General features: G+C 29.4%; 1 protein-coding gene across 1 annotated transcript in view; it reads left to right on the top strand.

The window, feature by feature from the left end:
* Nucleotides 1–26781, top strand: part of LOC145292922 (ALX homeobox protein 1-like) — a 91869-nt gene that overhangs the window by 54179 nt on the left and 10909 nt on the right. Inside the window, exon 3 of the mRNA XM_080139086.1 lies at nt 1323–1451. Within this exon, the coding sequence (XP_079995212.1) occupies nt 1323–1451 (129 nt within the window). The remainder of the gene's footprint in view (nt 1–1322; nt 1452–26781) is intronic.

Genomic DNA, 26781 nt, shown 5'->3' on the forward strand with positions numbered 1-26781 from the left:
GTTTTTATGTCTAGTCACATTATATATATATATATATATATATATATATATATATATATATATATATATATATACGCACACACACATATATATGTAGATATGTATATATGTATATGTGTGTCAGGTCATGTCATATGCTACTGGTACCATGTAACCCAGTACTACCTGCCTCATGGTCGGGTCACTGGCGAATAAACTGGTTCCCCCACCGGAGTTCTTTGGTGAGGAGGGCGGCTAGTCTCCCTGAAGGATTAAAAACAAGACCTTTCAAAGGGCGAATGAACCCTTTTTCGGCCAACTAGCACCGTGTATATTTGAGTGTATGTATATATGTGTTGGGGTGGAGAGGGCTCCCGTAAGCCGTGGTGAAGGCAACCTTTCTAGGAGAAGCAAATCTCTGATTTAAAAAAAAAACATAAAGCGGGAGACCAGTATCCGCATTAAGCTGGTCTGCGGTTTAATTTGTTGCTGGCTATCTTCTCTTGCTTGTTGCTGGATCTGAACATTTCGAACTGAGAGAGAGATTTAGCTGTCGTACAAAGCTAAGACTCTGTAACATCATCTTTGTATAGATACTCCCTCAAGCATTTGGACTCATAGACTTTAAGTGTCCAAGGGTGTGGCACTCGTCTGGCAAGACGTTGCAATCATCATATGTGTGTATATATCATAAAAGCATCAACATGAAGCTGTTTCGTCGTTTCACAAATCATCAGTGCTGCTAAACATAGAAAGATCATTATCATGGTTTCTAGACCATTTCCTGGAACGTAGCGGTCCCACCTGGTGAAAATGAGGTGTCGAATTTTGTAGTTGACGTCGCATCTCCCTCTTCAATACACAACGCCCGGTAGTTTCTGACCAGATTCGTCGTAGTATCCAAAGTTTGGCTTCCGGTATTTACCGAATGAAGATCTTAAAGAAGAATTACAAATATATTTAAAAATAACATAATATTAGTTTTTCAATTTTTATTTTAAATATTCATACATATATGGTTCATCTTTTGATGTTAAAATTTATTTATCCAAGCCCAACACAGAGCATAACTTTTCGCCCAAGTTTTATTTGCACTTTGTCGGAGATTTATTTTTTTTTTTTATCTCAACGCGAAACTTACGCCCCAATCCCGCTAGGGTTTATATCAGCAAAATAAGGAAGATGAAAAAATACAAGAAAAAAATTTGCTCCGAAGAAGACATTTTCAGATGTCGAAAGTTAGCTTATATAAAAACTATGATAATAATAAATGTTTTTAATTATTTTATAAATTGCAACATTTTATATCATTTTATGTATTTTGCCCATTTTTCTTTTATTAGGTTTGGTTTCAAAATCGAAGAGCTAAATGGCGAAAACGGGAGAAACATCAAGCGTGTGGCTTGATCGGTTGTCATACACCGGCCTACGCAGGAGCACCGTCGGCAGCGCCGCACCCTTATGGGCTTTTGGTAAGATGCACCACACGCACACGCTACAAGGACGTACAATGCCATACAGCATACACAAACTAGCGCGCATCTACACATGTACGCGCGGCTACACACGTACACATATGATAGACGCACTTTTTAACCCGACGTTGCTCGGGATTGAATGAGGATCACAAACCTGTACTTTTTCACCATGTATATAACACCATATTGCTTTCTGTCTTTTTACAGTCTCATAATCTTGGTTAGGTCCCTAATACAGTTGAAAAATCCTGAAATGTTGGACAACTATGGCTTTAATTACATAAAATATCTGAAGAGAGATATGTCCCCATGGGTAACTTAGAGCTTGGGGTAAATATAGATAGGGCACATAGAGAGTAACGTGCAAATTTGAAACTACTTACCGTTGTCTTTCTCCAGGGAATTTTTTCAATATAAGATAGATTTTAAGTTTTAAAGTAGCCCAATCTTCATTACTCTCTTAGGTTGGAAGGGACATTAGGTATTCGGGAAAACTTCCAAGATATTTCCCAAGATATTTCATATAATCGAAATTACATGAAAATGGGAAATTGTTTATGTTAGTCGTTTTGATCGGGCTATTGTTCTCTGCTTGAGTGTTATTTGCAAAAAGTTTTCCTTTTTTTCCTTAAAAATAGACATAACTATTTTGGGTGACTTCTATATCTCTTAGTCTGTCTGTCTGATCGTTCCACTTTTTCTCAGAAACTAATAGCCCCATTTTGTTGATATTTTGTATGGGTCTTATGATAAATTACCCGTACATCGAATTAAATATTACGGTATCGGTTCAATGCGGAGTTAGAGTTAATAAGGATTAATAGGGGTTGATAGAGATTAGTCATAACAATGTTGCATTTACTTAAGGCATTTTCTCTGAAACAACTGATACGATCTGACAGCAATTTTGTATGAATCTTTGTTTTGATAAATTGCAGCGAGCTCATCATTATACCCTCCCATGGATGATGATTTAGTGATTTAATAGACAATGCAAAAATGTGCACAAATTTAACTATATTCAACCATTAATTTCGCATAAAGCATTCATTCCAAGTCAATGGGCTCTAAATTTTGCCTGCAATCAACAGACTAAAATCCAATATATATATATATATATATATATATATATATATATATATATATATATATATATATATATATATATATATATATATATGTGTGTGTGTGTGTGTGTGTGTGTGTGATGGCATTTTGATTTTTAAAAACGAAAGTAGAGGAAAGAAATCAAAAATAATAGTGAAAATTGGAAAGACATATTTTCAATTACCATAAAATAAATATGCACAGGGAGGAAGAAAGGGGAGCAGAGAAAAAGGGCTTATATATATATATATATATATATATATATATATATATATATATATATATTTAGTCATCCACATACTGTACTGTTTCGCTGTTTCACAGCTCATCAGTGTGGATAGACAGGCAACTGCCTTAAGCCAGGATCGAAACCCGACCGCCCAAATGACAGTCAAGGTTATATATATATATATATATATATATATATATATATATATATATATATATATATATATATATATATATATATATATAGTCATCCACATACTGTACTGTTTCGCTGTTTCACAGCTCATCAGTGTGGGTAGACAGGCAACTGCCTTAAGCCAGGATCGAAACCCGACCGCCCAAATGACAGTCAAGGTTATATATATATATATATATATATATATATATATATATATATATATATATATATATATATATATATATATAATGACTATTATTAAAGGGGGCGACTCGTAAAATAGCACGAGTAAGGAATGATATATTCCGCATATAAATACACGGGAAAGAGAATGAAGAAAAGGGGGAGCATTTGTATATCTTACATAGAAAATATACAGAAGAGGGGGAGTAGGATATATATATATATATATATATATATATATATATATATATATATATAAACATACATATCTAGTTATAGTAACCCTCTACAACTCGCCTAAAAGGTCTAACGTATTAACGAACCTCTTCTGCCCGCTTGAGTCGCGCAATGGAGACGGATTTGAGAGTTTTCAGATGACTACTTGATCGGCCTCCAAATGGAATTGAAAAAAAGTCGTCTTTGTATGCCAACCCGCATTCTGGATTATCAAATAAATGTTGTCCAATTGAAGAATCTAAATTATTGTGGGCTTTTCTTTATGAGTTTTTCCCCCTTTAATAATATTCATTAATGCTCCTCATCTTGAGTTGAGCATATTGAGAATTGATACACGAATTACCATTAGCGTATAAAGCGATGCTCTTTGTGTAAACAAATCGAGCTTAGGTAGTTCGGACGATGTCAAAACATCGTTAAACTCATGAATCACACAGCCGCCACCGATAGCGTAGGGTTAGCCGCCTTGACTGTCGTACAGACGGTCGGGTTTCAATCCTGGCTTAAGGTAGTTGCCTGTCTAGCCGCACTGATGAGCTGCGAAACAGTACTGTATGTGGATGACTATATACAATCTTTTTTTGCATCTTCTTACCTTCCTTCCTCCCTGTACATATTTATTTTATGATAATTTTATGTACATCTTCTCTATTTTCACCTTATTTTAATTTTTTCAATCTATTTTATTTAAAAAAATCCAACTGCCATCATTCGTCTCTTATTAGGATGGCGAAAGACGTATATATATATATATATATATATATGTATATATATATATATATATATATATATATGTATATGTGTGTGTGTGTGTGTGATTTAGCTATATATATATATATAGCTAAATATAAGCTAAATTACATATTAGCTCATATATATATATATATATATAGCTAAATATAAGCTAAATTACATATTAGCTTATATATATATATATATATATATATATAGCTAAATATAAGCTAAATTACATATTAGCTTATATATATACACACATATATATATATATATATAGCTAAATATAAGCTAAATTACATATTAGCTTATATATATATAGCTAAATATAAGCTAAATTATGTATTAGCTTATATATATATAAGCTAATATGTAATTTAGCTTATATTTAGCTTATATTTAGCTATATATATATATATATATATATATATATATATATATATATATGACAGTCAAGGTTATATATATATATATAAATATAAGCTAAATCACACATATTGTGCACATATATTAAACCCACCATGACAGATAAGCTATACCCCTACCCTCATTACATAATAAAAGTTATATCACAGAGACCAATTTAGTTCTCCCACCCCCAAACAGCCTCAATATTTTATTTCTAACTGCACAATTATTTTGCTCCTTATATAATTATCGCTAGATGTCGCATTCCTATTATGTTACCTAGCATATTTTCTCCTCTCTATATATTTACTAGAGAATTGGCTATGTGATAATAGATACGAAATCTGCATGAATTAAAATATCTTATGATTTGTGAGGTTTGGCGCACCCTGCTAATAACCAATAAAATATATTTTCATATACAGTAATGTATATGTATATGTTTATATGTTTACATTACAGGAGTCGTTTAAAAATAATTAACTATTATAAATTTTGGAAGACAGCGAGAGCGAGTAATAGTATATAATATGGACTATAATAATTTAATTCAGTCTTGTATGGGGGAGGTGAGAACTTCAGATACCTCTAATTTTTGTGAAATTTGAAACAATATAAATTAGACATGAATTAATTCCACACATGTAAGTTTCTTTGGATTTTTAGTGCTCATCAACGTCTTTTTAGAATATTCAAATATTTTAGGTTTGCATTAAATTTTAATCCATTGTCATAAAACACCAATTAGGCAAGATTTCCCGTTCTCAACCTTTCAACATCTCTTCAGCTTAGAGTCTCTTACGCCGAGAATCTTAGCTATTTCTGGACTCAAAATCGTGATCAAAATTAGAATACAAATTATAGACATAATAAGATTAAGTAATCACAAGATTATATAATAATAGAGGAATAAATATTATAGACATAAGGTTTAGTAATCCTCCGCATAAAGAAACATGAAAGTTGTGCAAAAATGAAAGTCGTGCAAAAATTTTGTGTTCTGGGAAAATTACCCTCCTTCGGATTTTCTACTAATATTTGCAGAAAACATGAGTCTTTTTATTGTGCTTTGGTATCATGTAATACATAAAGAGTTGATGTGAAACAGATAAACTGGCATTTATATCTGACAAGACACATCCCACTTCATATGTGATGAGGACGTAAGAAAAACCCAACCGAAACGCGTTATCTGAATAACTGAAAGCATATTGAAAAAAATGAAAATAAAAATATCAAATAATAAACTAACTATATAGAAACACGACTATTGTTTGTGGCTCTAGTCCTTTATATATATATATATATATATATATATATATATATATATATATATATATATATATATATATATATATATATATATATATAACAAAAGTACGCGTCGTTTACTGGGTTCAAAAACAGCTTACAGAAAATGGACTCTGATTTATGAAAGTATGACAGGAAGGGTTGTAAAGAGATAGCTTCGAATTTGGGGGCATCAAAACCAAAGCAAAATATGATGAAAGTAAAAATAAAATAGATAGGCCCCATAATTTATTATACCATACCTGTTCACACTGAAACACTTATCAATATTCTGTGGATCTATATTAAAAAACCTTGTTAAACTAAAGCAAAATATAATGAAAGTAAAAATAAAATAGATAAGCCCCATAATTTATTATACCATACCTGTTCACAATATTCTGTGGATCTATATTAAAAAACCTTGTTAAACTTTGTGACATATTTCCATTCTATGGAGGTCAGGTGCGAACGAACACTCTATAATTTTATTATACCATATTTCTTCAAACTGAAACATGATTATCAAAGTATACTCACCCAGATAGATATGAAAAGTGTTTATTAAAGTTTGTGCCTATTTCCATTCTATGGAGGCCAGACGCGAACGCTGACACCACAATTTTATTATACTATCCCTATTTAAGTTTAAACATACTTATCAAAGTATTATTATGTACATCTATATCAAAAACACTTGTAAACGTTTTTTTTTTAATTTTTTAATTTTGTATTTCCATACTTTGTGGATCAGGCACGAACACAGACCCCACAATTTTAATGAACCACTGTTCTGCCAGATCAAACATACCCATTCCTGTGTCTCGATACATCTATCATTATATGGAATCAGTTTTTTAAAATAGTCAACCATATAGGAGCCTATTCGTGACCACACACACACACACACACACACACACACACACACACACACACACACACACACATTCAGCTTTATATTATATATATATATATATATATATATATATATATATATATATACTAGCAGTTCAGCCCGACTTTTGCTCGGGACCCTACGTACTGTTCATAACTTGCCCTACGTGTGAATACACTTCATGTAAGACTTCAAATGTTTATACCAAAATTTGTCTGAGTAATTTCGTAGGGACCACAAAGATAATTTTTGACTCCAGTTGTGACTCCTTAACATTTATTATTTTGGTCTATAATCAAAATACAAAGTGTTATCCATGTCCAAGTTATGTACATCTAAAATTTCTGGTGTTTAGACCCAACGTTGGCGGAGGAATTTTGTAGAATCTGCAAAGGTCAACTGTTTCAACTTTGACCTTTTGGCAGCAAAATTCTCGCCCCAATACTGATTAAAATGCTTGTGTCATGTCTGAATATCCGTTATGTATAAATTCAAAATGTTTATACACAAAATTGGCTGATTAGTTTGCTAGACACCGCAAAGTTCGAATCTTTTGACATTTGACTCCTTTGGCAGCCCAAATACCACCACCGAGAGAGTAGGCCAGTGAACATGACAGCGTGACGTCATTTGCTGATTAACACTTAGGTATAGAAAGCTTCCGGTTGAACCACATGGCCATAAAAAATATTTTCCGTTGCCTTAGATTGTGCATGCTTTTTATTCTCCTAAAGAGAAAAAAATTCTCCATTTGGATAATTATATATTTGCAATCATTATAATAATTCACATTGGGATAATTTTAATCTAACAAAATATAAGAGTAACGGCTTGGTTTTGAATTTTTATATCTATCGAAGGAAGTCGAATGTTTCATTTTATGTTTTTGTTTAAACTGCAAAACAATTTTTATATGAGGATATTTTTCAGTCCGTTTTTTAAATAATAAATAAAACTTTTCATTGAGTATTTCCAAATATTTTAAAGTTAGAAGCATTTTTCACGACAGTTTTTTTTTTTAAACTGAAATAATTGATAATGTCAATATTTTAGCACCGGGCGAAATTTATTTCTTGAAAATATATTTAAAGCTTAAAAGTTTTTGTTTGCTTTTTTTTATAACATTTTATCTGTAAATAATTTACATGACTGAAATGGGAAATTAAATAGGAAATTTTCTATTCTCTCGAACACATTCACGTTATTCTTTAAATTCTTTAATCTTCTCGAACAAAAATTCATCTTAAACCTTCATTAACTAATCAGCTTTAATTAAAGTTTTGATATGAACTAAAAATAAAGATTACATTAAATTTTAATCAACATATTGTGTTTATCTTATAATTAAATATTGTTTGTTATTTGTGCCGTGGAATTACCGTGTTGAAATAATAACTTATTTAGAAAGCCATTCATAATACGGAAAAAGCTTTCTAACTATTCTGCACTAACAATTTGATGAAAAAAAAAAGATACCATAAAAGTTTACTTGAAAATCATAGCTAAAATATAGCACGGTGCGTACACTGCACAAGCATTATTATTATTATTATTATTATTATTATTATTATTATTATTATTATTATTATTATTAAAACAACAACAATAATAAAAAAGGTACTTCCTGGGGAACGTGGACCCTGCGTAAACAGGTTTTAATTTAATGGTTGCTCCCTAAAAAGCGCATACGCAAAAGGTTTTCATTAGTTTATTTAATCAAGAAAACTTTTTAGAAGATACTATTTGAGGCAAAAAAGGTCAAAAGCATTATTAGTATATGCATGAAAAAATAAATGTAACTAAAAAATATTTAGTGTGGGAAATATAATAATAAAATAAATTAAGATGAAATAAAAATGAAAATAAGAACAAGTACGAAATAAAAGTATGAATCAAATTGAATTAAAGAAATAAAAAAGTTGAAAAATAAAATAAATATTTACTATATTTTCTTAGTTTTTAACCAATGTTCACATCATAGTATGATTGTCTCTTAGTAGTTATGTGAACTTCACTTCTGTATTTATGTATTCTGCACTGGTATGAAAATGAAGACTATAGCGGAGTATAGGATTCCTAATAATGTAGCTGATGAAAATATGCTACACATTTTGATGTAAAACCTGGGGTAAAATGAACATAGAAAACCAAAACTTTAAATGTAATTTCTATATTAAAAGTATAGTCATTTCAATATTTCAACATATAATCTTGTGAGGGAAAATCCAGCTCCCCAATACGAGGCACTCTGGATAGGAGCAAAAATAAAAATTTTCTCAGTCATGAAGGATTTCTCCTCCACCAGCCGTGGACAGAAAAGGTGAATTGTAGCATCAGAACAGATACTACACTGTGATCTTGTCCCGAAGTCCAAGAATTTTTTGTGTTTCATGTTTCTTTAATTGTTTGTTCCTTAAATTTATAATTCAGTTTTATCAGTATTAGATTGTATATTGCTTTAAAATTACATAATTTTACATAGATAATATTTATATTTTAATTGAATAAAGTTCAGTTTCATTATTAATCGAATTGAGTTCCTTTCTTTTCTTTTTGAACTTGTTTTAATGCTCTTTTTTAAAATGCTGTCATATAGTATCGACAGTAAAAGTTCGAAAATCTTACCTACATTGCCTGCAGGATTTTTTAGTTAACAGGCCTTCTATATATCGGTGGCTGTGACCGAACCCGATTAAAAAGCTTGCCCTATCTCTGAATACACTTTATGTAAAATTTAAAATGTTTAGACCAGAAATTGGCTGAGTAATTTGCAGAGGTCATTTTTTAAAAACTTTCACCCCAATTTTGACCCCTTTAACATTTATTTTTTTAGGTTCAAATCAAATTAAAAAGTTTGATCCATTTCCAAGTAACCTACATTTAAAATTTCAAGTGTTTAGATCCAAAATTGGCGGAGGAGTATAGTAACGTTTTCGAGGTCAAATCGTCGAACTTTGAACCCTTTACAGCCAAATTTCTGGCCGAAAACCGCTTACAAAGATTTTCCCAAACCTCAGTACTCCTTGTCTCTAGACCGAAAATTGACAGAGTTATTTGTTAGGGAAATGCGCACGCGCGCACACACACACACACACACACACACATTTTCACTTTTATCTATCTATCTATCTATCTATCTATCTATCTATCTATCTCTCTCTCTCTCTCTCTCTCTCTCTCTCTCTCTCTATATATATATATATATATATATATATATATATATATATATATATGCGTTGCCTTGTCCGTGTCCGCATTAAGACGCAAATATATTCTTTTCTGATCATGGATGTTTTACTATACGTAATGAATACGAAAAATGTTAGTATAACGATTTTTAGTAAAATATTCGCATCTTAATGTTGTTTCAAAGAGATTTTGTGTTTGCATTCAAAATTTGGAATTGTCTTAAAGATATTTCTAAAATCTTCTCTCTTACCCCCCATATATATATATATATATATATATATATATATATATATATATATATATATATATATATATATATATATATATATATATATATATATATATATATCAAAAACTAAGGCTGAAATTAAACAAAGAACAAGTGAATTTATTAGAAACATGGAAAAATCATGGATTACAGTAGAAAAATGTAAGCATGAAAAGTAATATGGTAAAGCTTAAACATGGAAAAGTAAATTACTAGTTTTTTAAAACTGGAAAAGCAAAGGACAAGATATTCTAGTAAAAAATATAATAAATTTGTAACGTAAAATATTGCAGCATTAAAGAATTTTAAAAAAATTTAATTCATAACATTATATAATCAATTCTTAATGCTGCAATATTTTAGGTTATAAATTTATTATATTTTTGCTAGAATATCTTGACCTTTTCTCTTCCAGTTTTAATAACTAGTCCTTTACTTTTCTATGTTCAAGCTTAACCTTATTGCTTTTATTGCTCGCATTTTTCTATTGCAATATATATATATATATATATATATATATATATATATATATATATATATATATATATATTCAATTGCCGACTTTGGAGATGATGTTTTTAACTGCATAATTGAAATGCATGCTACGGATAATGATAGTGTTAATGATTTCAGCTTCAATGTACGTATTAATGGGCACTACCTAGTATCAAATACTTTCATCAAAAGTTCATAAATAATTACAATAATTTTCAATGAACGGTGAGAATGGACTCACACCCTTTCCACAGCCTCTTGATTACTCACATAAACATTGTGTAAAGGAAAATAAAAACAAAATTGCTACGAAACAACGGATTGCTAATTCAACAGTTCTAGAAAGGCACATAGTCCACATACGTAGGGTTCACATTTGCGAATCCGGTAAATAGACGGCGAGTTCCGTTGCAGCTGTGCTAGGCATCTTGAAGCCATTCGATTCTTATCAAGTGGAAAGTCTTTCATCTGCTGAATATTAATTTAATATTTCAGCATAATTGAAATTTTCTTTACGGTCAGTGCATTTGTCAAAACAAACATGTTATTACGAAATTTTGTTCGAAGTGATGAATAACAAGTGCGTGGCCAGCATTTATCTTTCCATATGTGTCACAATCTCCCTTTCTCACTATATATATATATATATATATATATATATATATATATATATATATATATTCATTCAACTGAGATTTTTTTGTTTCAATATACAATGTTTCGAGTATTTTTAATCTAGTAACATTTACCTCGCATATATATATATATATATATATATATATATATATATATATATATATATATATATATATATATATATATATATTAAATGAAATTACTGACATGTGTATCTATTAACATTTCTCTCCTATATATATATATATATATATATATATATATATATATATATATATATATATAAAGGAGATTAGAACAATAGTCTAAAGAGCTGAGTGTATTTTAATGTAACAGTGAAATTACTAGTTTAATTAAAATACAGGAAAGAGAAGGTGCTCGTTGTAATTTAGATATATAATAAGCTCGATAGTTAAATGTCCTAGAGCTAATTCAATATTAAGTAATGTGATTGATAATTTGTGATTATAACATATATATAAATATATATATTACGAATGGCCACAAACAAGATGCATGTGTCAAGGAGATGTTTGACTATAGCGGTCTGCCTCCTTGACACATACATCTTGTTTGTAGCCATTCGTAATTAATAGCGCACTTAAAATTAGAGTTAAATGGACTCTTATTGCAAACCTTCCGACTGGCTTTGATCGCTATTTCTACATCGATGATTTCACAATGATTAAACGTATACGTATGTTGATTATATATATACATTTTTGAAATAAATATTCTTCGTTTCTTAAAACAAAAATCAATCAAAGAATATCTTAGTTAATGATGTACTTTACAACATGTTTATTCATTTAAGATAAATACATTCGTTTCGATTTGATTGTAAAAGCAAGCGAATTCAGTTTAAATGCCAGTGTGACGTTGATTACATGGGGCGTACTCCCTTCCAATTGTAAACCCGTACGAAGCAGTTCAATCTAGGTCTAGACAAGGAAGGGGAGGGTTCTTGCGTTATTTTTCCTGTATGACTTTGGACTTTGCTATTGACCAATTATTGGTTGAAAATAATATTAACGAAAATAAAGTACACTTGGTTAAATTGTAATGGCTGATAGCAGAAAGAACAGATGTCAAATTTCTCAACAAGATTAAACGCTTTTATGTTATCCCTTGGACCGACGCGAGGAAGTTTTATGTACAGCACAAGAGATATATTCTAAATTATTAAATTATTTCTGGAATCTGCTCTATTTTATACATACTGGCACAGCGTAGATTTTCATGAAGATTGCCTTTATATTATTATAGAAAAATCTTCTATTCTTTATTATATATTACAAGCAATACTTTGCGTGGTTGACTAATTCGCAAAAAAAAAAAAATACTACTACTACTACTACTACTGATAATAAAAATGATAATAATAATAAAATAATAATAAAAATGATAATACTACCACTACTACTACTACTACTACTACTACTACTGCTACTACTAATAAAATAATAAAAATAATAATGACAATAATAAAAATAATAATGATAATAATAATAATAATAATAAAAGTAATAAAAATACAATAATAATAATAAAAATAATGATAATAATATTAATAATAAAAATAATAATAATAATAATAATAAAATTAATAAAAATAATAATAATAATAAAAAATCCAAAGATAATAATAATAATATTAATAATAATAATATTAATAATCATAAAAATCAAAGATAATAATAATATTAATAATAATAATAATAATAATAAAAATCCAAGATAATAATAATAATAATATTGATAATAATAATAATAATAATAATAAAAATCAAAGATAATAATAATAATAATAATAATATTAATAATAATAATAATAATAAAAATCAAAGATAATAATAATAATAATAATAATAATATTAATAATAATAATTATAATAATAATAATGATTATGTCGTTCATCAAAATCCGTCTGTAATTGTTTACAAGATACGTCAACTCATATGTAGGCTTGACGATCTTAAAAATAATATTTCTTCTCTTATAGATAAATAGAAGAATTTTTACAGGGGAATATTTTATGTTACACCGACCAAAGTAACACCGGTGTAATGTAACATATTCTCCTGATAAATCATTATTATCTATAAGAGTAGCACTAATTTTTACGATCAGAATTTTTCAATTTTTGGTACTTATCGAATGAATTTCTGTACAAAATATAACTAAGAACACTGCCATAAATATAGATTACCTTTGTGTGGTTGGTTGGTTGGTTGTTTTTGTTTTACGGCATATCAACCCTCTTCAGGTTATTTAATGCCGAACCTTTGGGTGAAATTTGCAACAGATATGCTTAGCTGTTACAAAACATATGATGAAGTGATTTTTATTTAATTGTATGTATATGTATATATATATTAAAATATTTATGTATATATATATATATATATATATATATATATATATATATATATATAAATATGTATATATATATACATAATTATTTTAATATTATATATATATATATATATATATATATATATATATATATATATATATATAATTCCTGAAAGGATGAAACACTAGTATCTGTAGGTATTTAATTATCATAGTAAAAAATAATTATGACAGACCCTTTATGAAACTCGTTTCTTATCGTTGAGCACTTTCAGTGTAATTAAGTCGGTCGATTAAGCTCTTATGCATATATCATCGTAAAACGATTAGATCACTGTCTGACTGACGTAAAGAACATTTAAATCAAAATGTTTAAATTCAACGCGGTTAATGGTAGCCGGATGGATACGGTTTTTGCTAATCGAGCCAGAGATTGCTCGTGTTGCCGAGTTCGAATCTGTCGACTGGTGTTAATTGTGACACCCTGCACTGAAGATTCTCGAACGGATGAAACACTACTGTCTGTAGGTATTTAATTATTACAGTAAATAAATAATTATATATATATATATATATATATATATATATATATATATATATATATAGTAATTTATAAAATATATATGGCGATTAAGTTACACTGAATATTCGGCGTTTCATCCACTATAGGATTCCTATAGTGGATGAAACGCCGAATATTCAGTGTAGCTTAATCGCCATATATATTTTATAAATTACTAACTAGCTCTAGCTAAGTATTGAGCACTTTTGAAGTAAATACTTAAAGTTTACGCATAAATCTATACTTTCGTATATTAAATTTATGTGAGTAAATGAAGTAGTTATATATATATATATATATATATATATATATACGTATAATAGAACAACAGGAGTATTAAATGAAGTCACAAAACTATATATTGGTGGATATAGATTTGTTTATTTATTGAATAATGGAATACATATGTATTCCATTATTCAATAAATTATTCAATAAATGAACCAATGTATTCCATTATTCATTAAATGATCCATTCTATATCCACCAATATATAGTTTTGTGACTTCATTTCATACTCCTGTTGTTCTATTGTATAAACTCCAATGATAATTGTTGGGCCTGGCATTATCCAAATAAGTCTCCTCTGGTGGAATTGAACTCTCTCTTTCCCTCTTACGCATTAAGCTATATATATATATATATATATATATATATATATATATATATATATTGTGTATATTTAGGCAGCATATTCTCCTTTAAGCATATATTGGTAAACAGCACAGCATTTTCTTGTTTGACAATTTTCCGTTTTATTTTTTCCAGTTTTCGAATAATCCTTCTTGTGTTATATGTAAAATGGTGTAAAAGTGTTCCGCACCATTTTACATATAACACAAGAAGGATTATTCGAAAACTGGAAAAAATAAAACGGAAAAAATAAAACAAGAAAATGCTGTGCTGTTTAACAATATATATATATATATATATATATAAATATATATATATATAAATATATATATATATATATATATATATAATTGTAGACATCGACTAATCCTCTCACGTCATAGAAACAACTTTTATAATAATTAATACATATAATCTCAATAAATAAATTATATAACAAAAACACAATCATTTCATTTCAGTTTCACACCTATTTGTGAATTTTAATCGACAAGCGACATATGTTTTCCACAAAGAATATTAACTGCGTTATATTTTTTTAAATACATATTAACGGCTATATGGCATTATTAAAAGTCTCCTTCTCTTTAACAACGCCCCCTCTTTTCCCCCTTTTTTTTTGAATTTCCAACGTCTTTTTCCGTTTCTGAAATGGAACAGCGTCACACTTTTAACAAGAAAAATTTAAAATATTTGTACTGGTGTTTTTGTTTTCTTAATTTTATTCATCCAGAGGAAGTCTCGAAATAAAGACGAAACGTTGATGAACATAAAATTCGGTTTGTTCCTTTTTATTTCTCTATTTCGTGGGAAATGGGAATAGTATTTCCATTATTCTTATCTCTCTCTCTCTTTATATATATATATATATATATATATATATATATATATATATATATATATATATATATATATATATATATATGCGTGTGACTGTAAAACGAATACATATTACTATTTATATATCTATCTCTCCATGAGTTTATCTTCAACGAAAATATTTCATAATGAATTAAGCCATGTTTTAAAATGTTTTTCTTTGATGCATGCCGCTTACATTATAGCTTCCCGTTATTTGGTATGCTAATCGGTAATAAACTATATAATTCTGCTTAAGAAACAAATTATGGATTGAATAAAATATTGGATCAATTTATAGAGTCTGGATTCCACTTGAGCAAGTTTTGACGAATCTTTAAATGCATTCAATCTGTTTTTGACAGTTGATGAGAAACAAGTTAAAATATGAACTTAAAATAATAGTTGGAGGCATACTAACTGTTATCCTATACACATACACTACAACACGCATATATTGTTCGTCTTATATCTTATATATAAACTAAAGGCACTCTGTCACATTTCATTGAAGTTGATAACGCTAACAACAATAGGGACGTAATTAAGTCTGTTTCGTCAGCCATGCTAATCCATTTTTGTTCTGTGGCTGAAATACATAGAAAAAAAAATGCATTTCCAGTTTTAATATTTTAATATTTAATCCTAACTCCTATTTTATTTTTTATTAGTCATAAATGAACTATGGCGGAGGAGTTTTATTGTCACACTCAAAAGTCTTCTTAAACTCACTCATAATACCAGGAACACATATTTGTTTCGCAGTTCGATTCATCAGGTGGATTACACACATTATATATATATATATATATATATATATATATATATATATATATATATATATATATATATATATATATATATATATATAATAAACTGGACATGGCTGCCTGACTGTCTCAGGAACGGTCTCTACCAAAATCCCCTTTTCAATACTGAAGTTTAAAGTTTATAGACCAAATATTGAAAAGGGGATTTGGACCCTTGGAACAAATACGATATAATTTTTATCCGGTAAAAATATCTGCTAGAATGTCAACATTCAAACGAAAAGCACTTAGTAGGCTTAAGTCGACTTTAAATACACTTGTTCGCATCTGCAAATATAGATGTCTATGCTTTACAGTCCGTTAAATTTTTACGTGTTCTCATATATCGAACCTTAGCTCAAACAGTAACGACTAATACTGGAAAACTTCATGTTTTGATTCTAGCTGAAAGCCCCCAGTCATACGTTGTTTTACTTTTGAAATTAATACTATATATTGGGTACAGTATAATAATCGATAGAAAATTAACTCTAGTATAATAAATACGAAATCTGCATAAATTAAAATATCGTATTGAAGCATAATTTACGACTGGACAACGCTAGCTGACGTGCTAATATATATATGTACATATATATATATATATATATATATATATATATATATATATATATATATATATATATATAGTAATTTATAATATATATATGGCGATTAAGCTACACTGAATATTCGGCGTTTCATCCACTCTAGGATTCGTCAGGCTTATGCGCGAATTCTGTGGTTGTTTCTCGTTTTTATATGGTCCTCTTCTGTTGAGGATTTTAGTTAGCCAATCAGCTTTCTAGTATCCACCGCGCCCCTTCCTATCAGCCAATAGGCATGCATTTTATCGAACAAAGGATCTGTTTTAGAACTAGGTTAGTGGTTTAAGGCAGACATTTTCCTATCTTTTTAATAATATATAAATATACATATGTGTACACACACATATGCATATATATACATATATATACATACATATATGTGTGATCATTTATGTATATTCATGTTTATTTAATTTATTTATTTGTTTATTTTCTATGGTTTTTGTTAGTTTTAAAGCTATATATATATATATATATATATATATATATATATATATATATAATTATTTCCATAGTTAAGCAATGTTGCAACCATGAAAGCCAGCAAACCGGAATCAAAGACTCGAGTTTCGACCTCATTTGGGCTTATCAGCTGAACTCAGGGTTTGGATGTGTTCAACTAATGACGACGAAATTTGAGTTTTAGATTTCTGATTTGATGTGAGCTTCGGCGTTGCTGGATTGCGAAAATAATATTTTCTCTCACATTCTAAAAATTCTTTTATATATATACATATAAAAATGGAGAGGGAGAGAGAAAGATATTGATAGATAGATAGATATATAGATAGATAGAGAAAGAGAGGAAGAGAGAGAAAGAAAGAAACTTGGCTAAAAAAGGAGCAACATTCTTTTTTGATTTAAGTCTATAATACAATGTGGTCATTTATCATTTAATAGTCTTCATCTGACTACGTAGGTTGTACCATCCAGCACTTGCACGTTAGAATTTTTCAGCAATTTCGAATTTGTAGGCACCGAAAATAGCCAACATCTGCTTGTTTACAAGCTCACTAGTCGGCCATTGGTTAACGCATTTTGTAATGCTAAGTCTGCACTGGAGGCTACAAGGATACAACTTTCTCTTTTAGAAGACGCGTTTTTTAATTCTCAAAACGATTGCCTTTGTCTGCTTCCTTTATAATTATGTTGCTATTAAATCGGATTTTTTTCAGTGCTTGATTTTGTTTTCGTGTTAGATTACTGGTGGGGGGTTTCTTTTTGTTGGGGGGCTAAAGTTCCAGAGTGTTTCATGAAGGTGTTTAGTTCCTTTGTATTGTTTTATTTTGTTGGGGAAGTATGTTGATTTTTTTTTTCACTGGAGAATCGTCTGTTGTGTATTCCCTGTCATTTAATAAATATATCAGTCTGAATTTGCGTTCAAATTCTTTAAGGCCTTCTTTAACTTTGCTATGTTACTTTTGGGGATTGGATTGGGCAGAATTTGAGGCCCAGTTTTAGTACTTCAATTTCGCTCTTTGTAAGTGTCTCTGTAGATAGATTTATGACTTTGGGTTTTATGTTGTCTAGTCTGGTATTGTCATTTTATGAGGGATTCCTAAAAAATAATGGTGTGGGTTGTTGGTTTCATTGTTTTGGTTGCAAGGTTGGTTATGTTGATGTATAGGGATGTATGGATTATGATAGTACCTGGAGTATTTAGATTGGCTGCGTTTGCGTGGGGACTGAGAAAAAATCCCAAAGTATAGTATCTGTTCCAACACTGCACCCACTCCTCCTACCTTCAGTCAGTGGATGAGAATCCTTTATGACTGAGATAATTCTCATTCTTATACTTGTGCTTTTCTAGGTGCCCCTCCCTTCTGGGGAGCGAGATTTTCCCCACATTAAAAAGCGATCCTGGGTCTGGCCTTACCTATATGGGGAGACAAATAAATAGAACATTAGAAAATCCACCATGTCTATTTATAAATAAGCCTCTTTATTAAAATAAACATAATATTATGAATGCCCCAACCGACTAATATTAAAACGAAAATCATAATAGAAAAAAAAACTAAACTCTACCCCCTCCCCAATCAAAATTAAATGAAAACATCCTTACCAATTACCCTTGTTTAAGAAGGGCTGCCCTCCACACACATTAAAAACGACCTTGTATCACATTTGCTTTCTTAGGTAAGCAAATAAATTTAATTAAATTAAACATATAACACACATTCTACAAACCAATACAATGAAACACACACACACACACACACATACCCTCCCCTACATACTCATTTGGCCAAGTACCAACGTGTCCATCATTTCCACCCAAGTAATAAAAAAATGAATAAATAATAAAGGGAGAAACAAGAAAAGAGAGAGAAAAACAAAAGACAGCAATGACCATGGTCTGACCCCCAATAAGCAACTGTAGGGATTGAACATACCCGTGAAGACATTTAGAATCATTTACAGACATTTCCACCGCTTGAAACATGTCACCAAAATGGACTGCGAAAATGCTTTTATACATTCTGAACACATTTTAAATATATTTTAAATATTTTACATTTTGAATACATTCTGAAGAGGACGCTTCACAGAACGTCTGAAACGCGTAAAAAACTATTTCAATGATTTAAAAACATTATTACAATTATCTAAATATGATACCTTTTTTAAATGAAAAGTCAAAACACGGATTAATAAAATAATGTTAAAAAATACATACCAATTGTTGGTGACCTTTCTCATTTAAATATATATATATATATATATATATATATATATATATATATATATATTAGGTTGTTGCAAAAGAAATTTCGTTTTTTTACTTAAAGTTGAACGTCATAAAACGACATTATTTTGCACCAATTAAGCTACACAGAATATTTCGCGTTTCATTCTCGTGAGAATTCGTCAGGCTAATGCGAAGAGTTGTGGTTATAGCGCATTTTTATACACGCACATGCTATTGAATTTTCTAGTTAGCCAATCAGTTTCCTAGTTGCTACGGCGCTTATCCTAATCAGCCAATAGGCGGGCACTTACAGAACAAAGGTACAATTGACCTTGGATTCACCCCTTTCCTTTGTGTGTTTTTATGAGAAGGGTAGATATCCTTTTTATTGTAGTAGTCTATATTTCGAATATTGTTATTTTTTTTATATATAAAGAGAATTATTTATGAATATGTATCGTTATTTTATTTTATGTATTTATTTTATTTATTTTCTATTATTGTTCGTTTCAAAATTATTTTGTATCGCTATCCTAACTTAAAGTTCATCCTGTGCACACAGTTGTTCGCTGTTTCTTTCCTACAGTTCAATAGATGTTGAGGTTCTTTAAAATATAGGATAGCAAATTTTTCATTCAGGCATAATCTACATGGATCGTCTAGGTCCTCACATGTTTTTGCTTGTCTATTTCCCATTTGATTATATATATATATATATATATATATATATATATATATATATATATATATATATATATATATATATGAAAGGCTTTCCAAAAATAATGCCTCGTATTATTTTATTCCGCCCGAATAGAAAAAAGAGAGTTTAAAATTATATTGTTATGATGCCTTAACTATGCATTTAGAACTTGAAAGTTTCATCTCTCTGTTGCAGATATTGACGGTGTGAGACCATAAGAAATTACCTCTGTAATGGATGTGCGTCAGAAGCAAAAACGAATCATTGAATTCATGTTAAAATTTGCATACTGCAAAAATTTCATAATTACTCAAACGACACTAAAATTTGGTGATTATTTATTACTTTTCTTTTACTTTTGTTAAATCCAAAAAAAAATGGTGGTGACCATGTAAAGAAAACATTCTGGAGCACAAGACTCGCTCGTTTTTTATGGTACCACTCCAATCTTCGTAGCTCACCAACAGTTTGTGTCAACAAACAGGAGCCTTTAATTTAGTAACGTCATATATATATATATATATATATATATATATATATATATATATATATATATAGATAGATAGATATAGATAGATAGATACAAGCATAATTTCTTCATCAGATTTATGAATTCTATGCAAATGATTACTTGTAAGTGCAATATAACTTCTTTGTTTTTATGAAATAATGATTTTCAATTTTACATACAATCAAAACAGAAGTTCCATTCTTTGTTGTTGTTGCAAGCTTTAAACCATCGTTTTATTCTCAAGATGCTTTACGTAGTCTTTAACCTTCTTATCAATTAGCAAGTAAAAGAAGCTTCTGAGTTAATACCTCTAAAGACTAGTCGTTTCATTAAAATTAAATAATCTCATAAGTTTGCTATTCACCCACACTGTTCACTATAAAGATAACAAACGACGTATAATATATATATATATATATATATATATATATATATATATACATATATATATATATATATATATACTATGTATATCAACCGTGAATATACACGCGCGCGCACACACACACACACACACACACACATATATATATACTATGCATATAAACCGTATATATATTTTTATATCTATCTATATATATATATATATATATATATTTCTTTTACTTTACCGTATATGTATATATATGGTTGTGTGTTTATGCATGCGTGTGTGTGTCTGTACTTGTGTATCTGTGTCTGTATATATATATATATATATATATATACATTTGATATATAGGTATGCAAACACACACACATATACGTACGTACACAGATACATATATACTTATTTGCATTACACATACACACATACATATATATATGTGTGTGTGTATATATGTGTGTATATGTATGTGTAATGCAAATAAGTATATATGTATCTGTGTATGTACGTATATGTGTGTGTTTGCATACCTATATATCAAATGTATTTTATCGTATCACTTTCTGTCTCTGTCTCTCTATCCCCCTCTCTCTCTCTTTCTCTCTCTCTCTCTCTCTCTCTCTCTCTCTCTCTATATATATATATATATGTATATATATATGTATATGTTCAGTTTATAATGAATTTATCAATTATCTCCTTCCGAGTACGTGACACCCATTTTCTTTGATCTGCTGAGATGTATCCGTTGAAAGTGTTTTTTTTCTTTCATTTTACATATTTTTTTGTCATCTCACTAAGGTTTTTTTTTGACAACTCGTTTAATTTCTTTCTATGTCCATATTTCTTATCCTCTTTCTTTCTTTCTTTCTTTCTTCTTCTTCTTCATTATTTCATATTTCCTTGACAAAAAGACTTATTTCAAATTCTTCTCTTCATGGTTATTTCTTATTAAAAAAAAACTCTTCATCTTTTAACTTTCCTTATTTTATTTCATTTTTTCAAAACAATTCTCTCAAGGGATTCTATTTTCTCTCCCTTTTAAATCGATTTTACATTTTTCTTATGGTCGTGGATAAAATTTAATTCAAATATGAAATATTTGAATTCTCAAATCGGATTTCCTTTCCCGATTTTGCCTCATAAAAATACTCAAATTTGGTGAATATTTAATAATTTTCTTTTTCTGTCGTTAAATTTTCACAAAATACCAGGTCATTAAGTGCTTAAAAAATGTATTAAACTAATTATAGTCCACAATACCACCTTGCACTTAACAGCTCCAAATTTGTATTAATCAAATATAGGAATTAAAAATAACATACTACACGCGGCATTCCGAAATAGTAACCAATTTGGTACGGATCAACGTTGCTTAACTTCAGTGAATTAACGGGAACCTGTGTGCAAACATGATTATGCCGTATTGGTTAATTAGTTTAAAAGCAAATCATATTAATTCAAATAAATTAATAAATGCTCACAGCTTATTATATATTAATAAAGATTAAAGAGGTGTGGTTGCAACAGAATTATCTCCTTTCTATATTTGTATCGTATCCACAAAATGTTTTTTTTTACATAGGCATCATCACTTATCAAGGGCAAGAGGTCACTCAAGGATAAGGGTTAAAGAGTGTACGGTAGAAATTGGACAATATAGTAATCGTTAATAATGGGAATTCGGTAAATTTGTTAACTTATATGGAACGGTTCACCAAAACCTGTTTATGTGAGACTTGAAGACAACCATATTGTAGTCAGCTGAAAAGCAGGAAAACGGAAGACAATTCCATAGGCGTGCAGTTCTAAGAAAGAAGCTTTGCTCATGGAATCTACGTTCAGGTTTAGGCACAGATAAAGAGTGCGGGAAATTAGTGATAGTGTTTTCTGCTAGACGAGTGTTTCTTGTGAAAGTCTGGCGAGGGGGGACAATAGATTGGAGCTCAGCCGAGCATTTGCTTTCCATTTGTTTGATTATTCAAATTGTTGTAACATAAAAAGATATTTTATGCAGTCACATGCCGTTTTGAAATAGTGCCGAGCGGATGTAGCTGAAGTTAATGTTTAACTTTGATCATTTTCGCCTTTCTTTTATATCTTTTTCCTCTGTTGATTTTTCTCGTTTATTTTTTTCAGCTATTAAATATTCTTTTATTCTTTTTTAATGAATTGTTTTGTTCATTTACTCAAGTTTCTTTTACTTTACGGTTTCCATCTTGATTAATAAGCATTTCCCGTCTTGTATTGACATACCCCACTCCAGGAAAATGCGACACAAGGTTGAAAGGTAAGAGCGGAAAAGCTAGTAGAAGTGCACGCTGTCTAGAAGAAAATGCGACATTCAGCGGTAACAATAACTCCTCTCGAAACGTAAGAAGCTTGAGAGAGTAGACATTATACAGTATTATACCCCAACCCGATGAAAAAGGTTAAAAATGGCTCAGATTCTGTTGTGCTGATTGCCGAGGATGTATCCGAGACTGGTATGAATACAACTACAACTAACGCGTTTGTCTTTTTTTTACCGCAATTTTTTTGCCGTCATTTTTTTCCGCAATGTTTTTCGCCATTTTTTGCCATCAGTTTTTTCGCCATTTTTTGCCGCCATTTTATTTTTTCAAACTTAACTTCCATTTCCTCTCTTCAATGATAACGAAGTTAATTCTACCCAAGCTGAGACGGGTGGGCGAGACTTACACACAACTAAGGAAAAAAACCGTCTAGCATTGAGATTTTCCACCCTTCTGCAATGAACTATTTAAGAGAAAGTTTGTAAAAGAAACTAAAGCTCATAAGCATTTGAAGCAATGTTAAATATACGTACGCTAACACACACACACACACACACACACACACACACACACACACACGTATATATATATATATATATATATATATATATATATATATATATATATATTTAGAAATTAAAGATATATTACGTATTTCATGTATGAACATAAAATCCTACAAAGGGATTTTATGTAGCGATTTTCAGTTTTACCTCAAAGTAATAAATACGTAAGTAGAGCTAGATAGTAAGTTAAGAAAACATATTTATCGTAATTAAGCTACATAGAAGCTTTTGCTTTTCATTCCCGTAGTGAATCGTCAGGCTAAAATTCCCTGCCTTTGTATTCTATAACACATGTGGAGTGTGTGATTATTATAGGCAGATTTTATTCGTAAATTTTAACATTTAAACGGTTGCATGATTAAAAAGTCGTAACTCTTATATTACTTTTTTTTATTAGAACCGATCATTAATAATTTAGAAATGTATATTCTTGGCAACACGGAATTTATTCAAAATAAGAATAAGGATTCTAGATAAAAATGTTTCGTATGATTATGCCTACACTTTAGCAACCAGTGTTGTTCCAAGTTTAGGATGATTAGTAAATGTGTCTAACCTATGCAGAAAATTATATAAATAAATCACATTATATAAATTAATAAATATATATATATATATATATTTATATATATGCATATTTATATATATATATTTATATATATATATGTCTCTGTGTGTATGTATTATATATACATATATACTTATAAGAACTATATATATAGAGAGAGAGATAGATAAATATTTATATATATACCTACATTCATATACATATTTTATTTATATATATAAAATTTAACATCTACATATATGTATACGTACAGTAATATATATATATATATATATATATATATATATATATTTATAAGCGAGATAAGACACAGATTACAAATCAGATGAAAAATCCTGATTGATATTACTAGAGATAATACTTTCAGGGTGATCTTAGCCAAAAAAAGGAAAAGCTCAGTATTTAAGAATAGAGCATTATATAAGTTTAGTGGTTAAATTTAAATTCTGAAAATAAAAATATGGACACATATATTCGAGTTATATTTTGATTTTCAGAATTTAAGTTTAACCACTAAACTTATATATACATACATACATATATATATATATATATATATATATATATATATATATATATATTAATTGATATACAGATATCGATAAGAAATATATGTGCATATATATATGTATATATTGATGTATACATCTAAAAGTGATCAGTATACGTTAAAATACTTTGCTATATATACATACATTCCTTGATATATGTGTGTGTATACCTCTGTGTCTTCGCATTTATACATTTATTAAGAGTTTTGATTCGAATAAGTCTGTACGTGATCAAAAGATTTTTTAAGGCCGACAACATTTCATAAAAAAATTCTTGTAACATAAGATCAAAAAACAAAAATAACATAAAAAGAAAATTAAAATAACACAAGTCTTATATATGATAATAGCGAAAGAAAATAATCAAAATCCACTTTCGTGAATTCTTAATACGCGCCATCTTAAAAGGATTACAAGACCAAAAAAAGAAACATAAGAAAGAATATAAAAAAGTATATACTTTTTATATTTTAAATGACGTTCAACTCGTAAAGAGAATACCTCATTATCTAATTATCCGCGAGACAAGAAAATCATTTCAATAACGTATTACATGAAATGAAATCAAGCTATTTTGCTAGGAAAACTTAATAATAATAATAATAATAATAATAATAATAATAATAATAATAATAATAATAATAATAAATAAATAAATAGCAAATACCAATAACTGCTGCCAACGAAAAATCAATGGCAAGCAGCTGTTGCGATAATGCAAATTTATTTGCAAATGTTATCGAAAGAGGTGGAGAGGACTGGAAACCTGGGAAGACTTGTTGACACTCAGCTTCCAGGGAACACCACAGGCTGTTTTCAGGGAAAGATCTCTGAAGACCTGTGTAAGCTCCTTGTGAGCCAATAATAAGTCGTTTACTAACATCTTCCTGAAAAGAGATGAGATTAATTCTCAAAGGATACTCTCTCAATCCTGGCTCCTTTTCCTAAGGATTTTGATTATACCTACAATGCTAAAGGTCTAAAGACCGCCCAACACATCGGGAATCTGTAGTTTTGCTTTCTCAGATGTATTTTCAGCCGACTTGATACTATGTCTAGCATACCAACTATCACCCGGATTACTTGGGTTTTAACCCCGTGAATCCATCTTAACACAAAGATCATCTTTCTCGTTCTCTTTCTCTATCACATTATTGTCCAAGAGCACTAAAATGTCTACGATGTGTCACCTCTTTAAGACTGTCAATAACTACCAAATCCGAACGATTATGTTCCAGTTGCTTGGTTTTCATGATTCTTTTGTGTTACCATACCTATACACTGCCATCCTCATTTGTTCTCACTTCATCAGATATCTCAGAACACGTCACCTCAAACTTCCTACGAAACTCTCAGTAAGCCCAACGCGGTCATGCGTTCTGCGGTAATCTCTCTGA

The sequence above is a fragment of the Euprymna scolopes genome, chromosome 14 (assembly GCF_053919585.1).
Source record: "Euprymna scolopes isolate OS-2025 chromosome 14, ASM5391958v1, whole genome shotgun sequence".
Taxonomy (NCBI): domain Eukaryota; kingdom Metazoa; phylum Mollusca; class Cephalopoda; order Sepiida; family Sepiolidae; genus Euprymna; species Euprymna scolopes.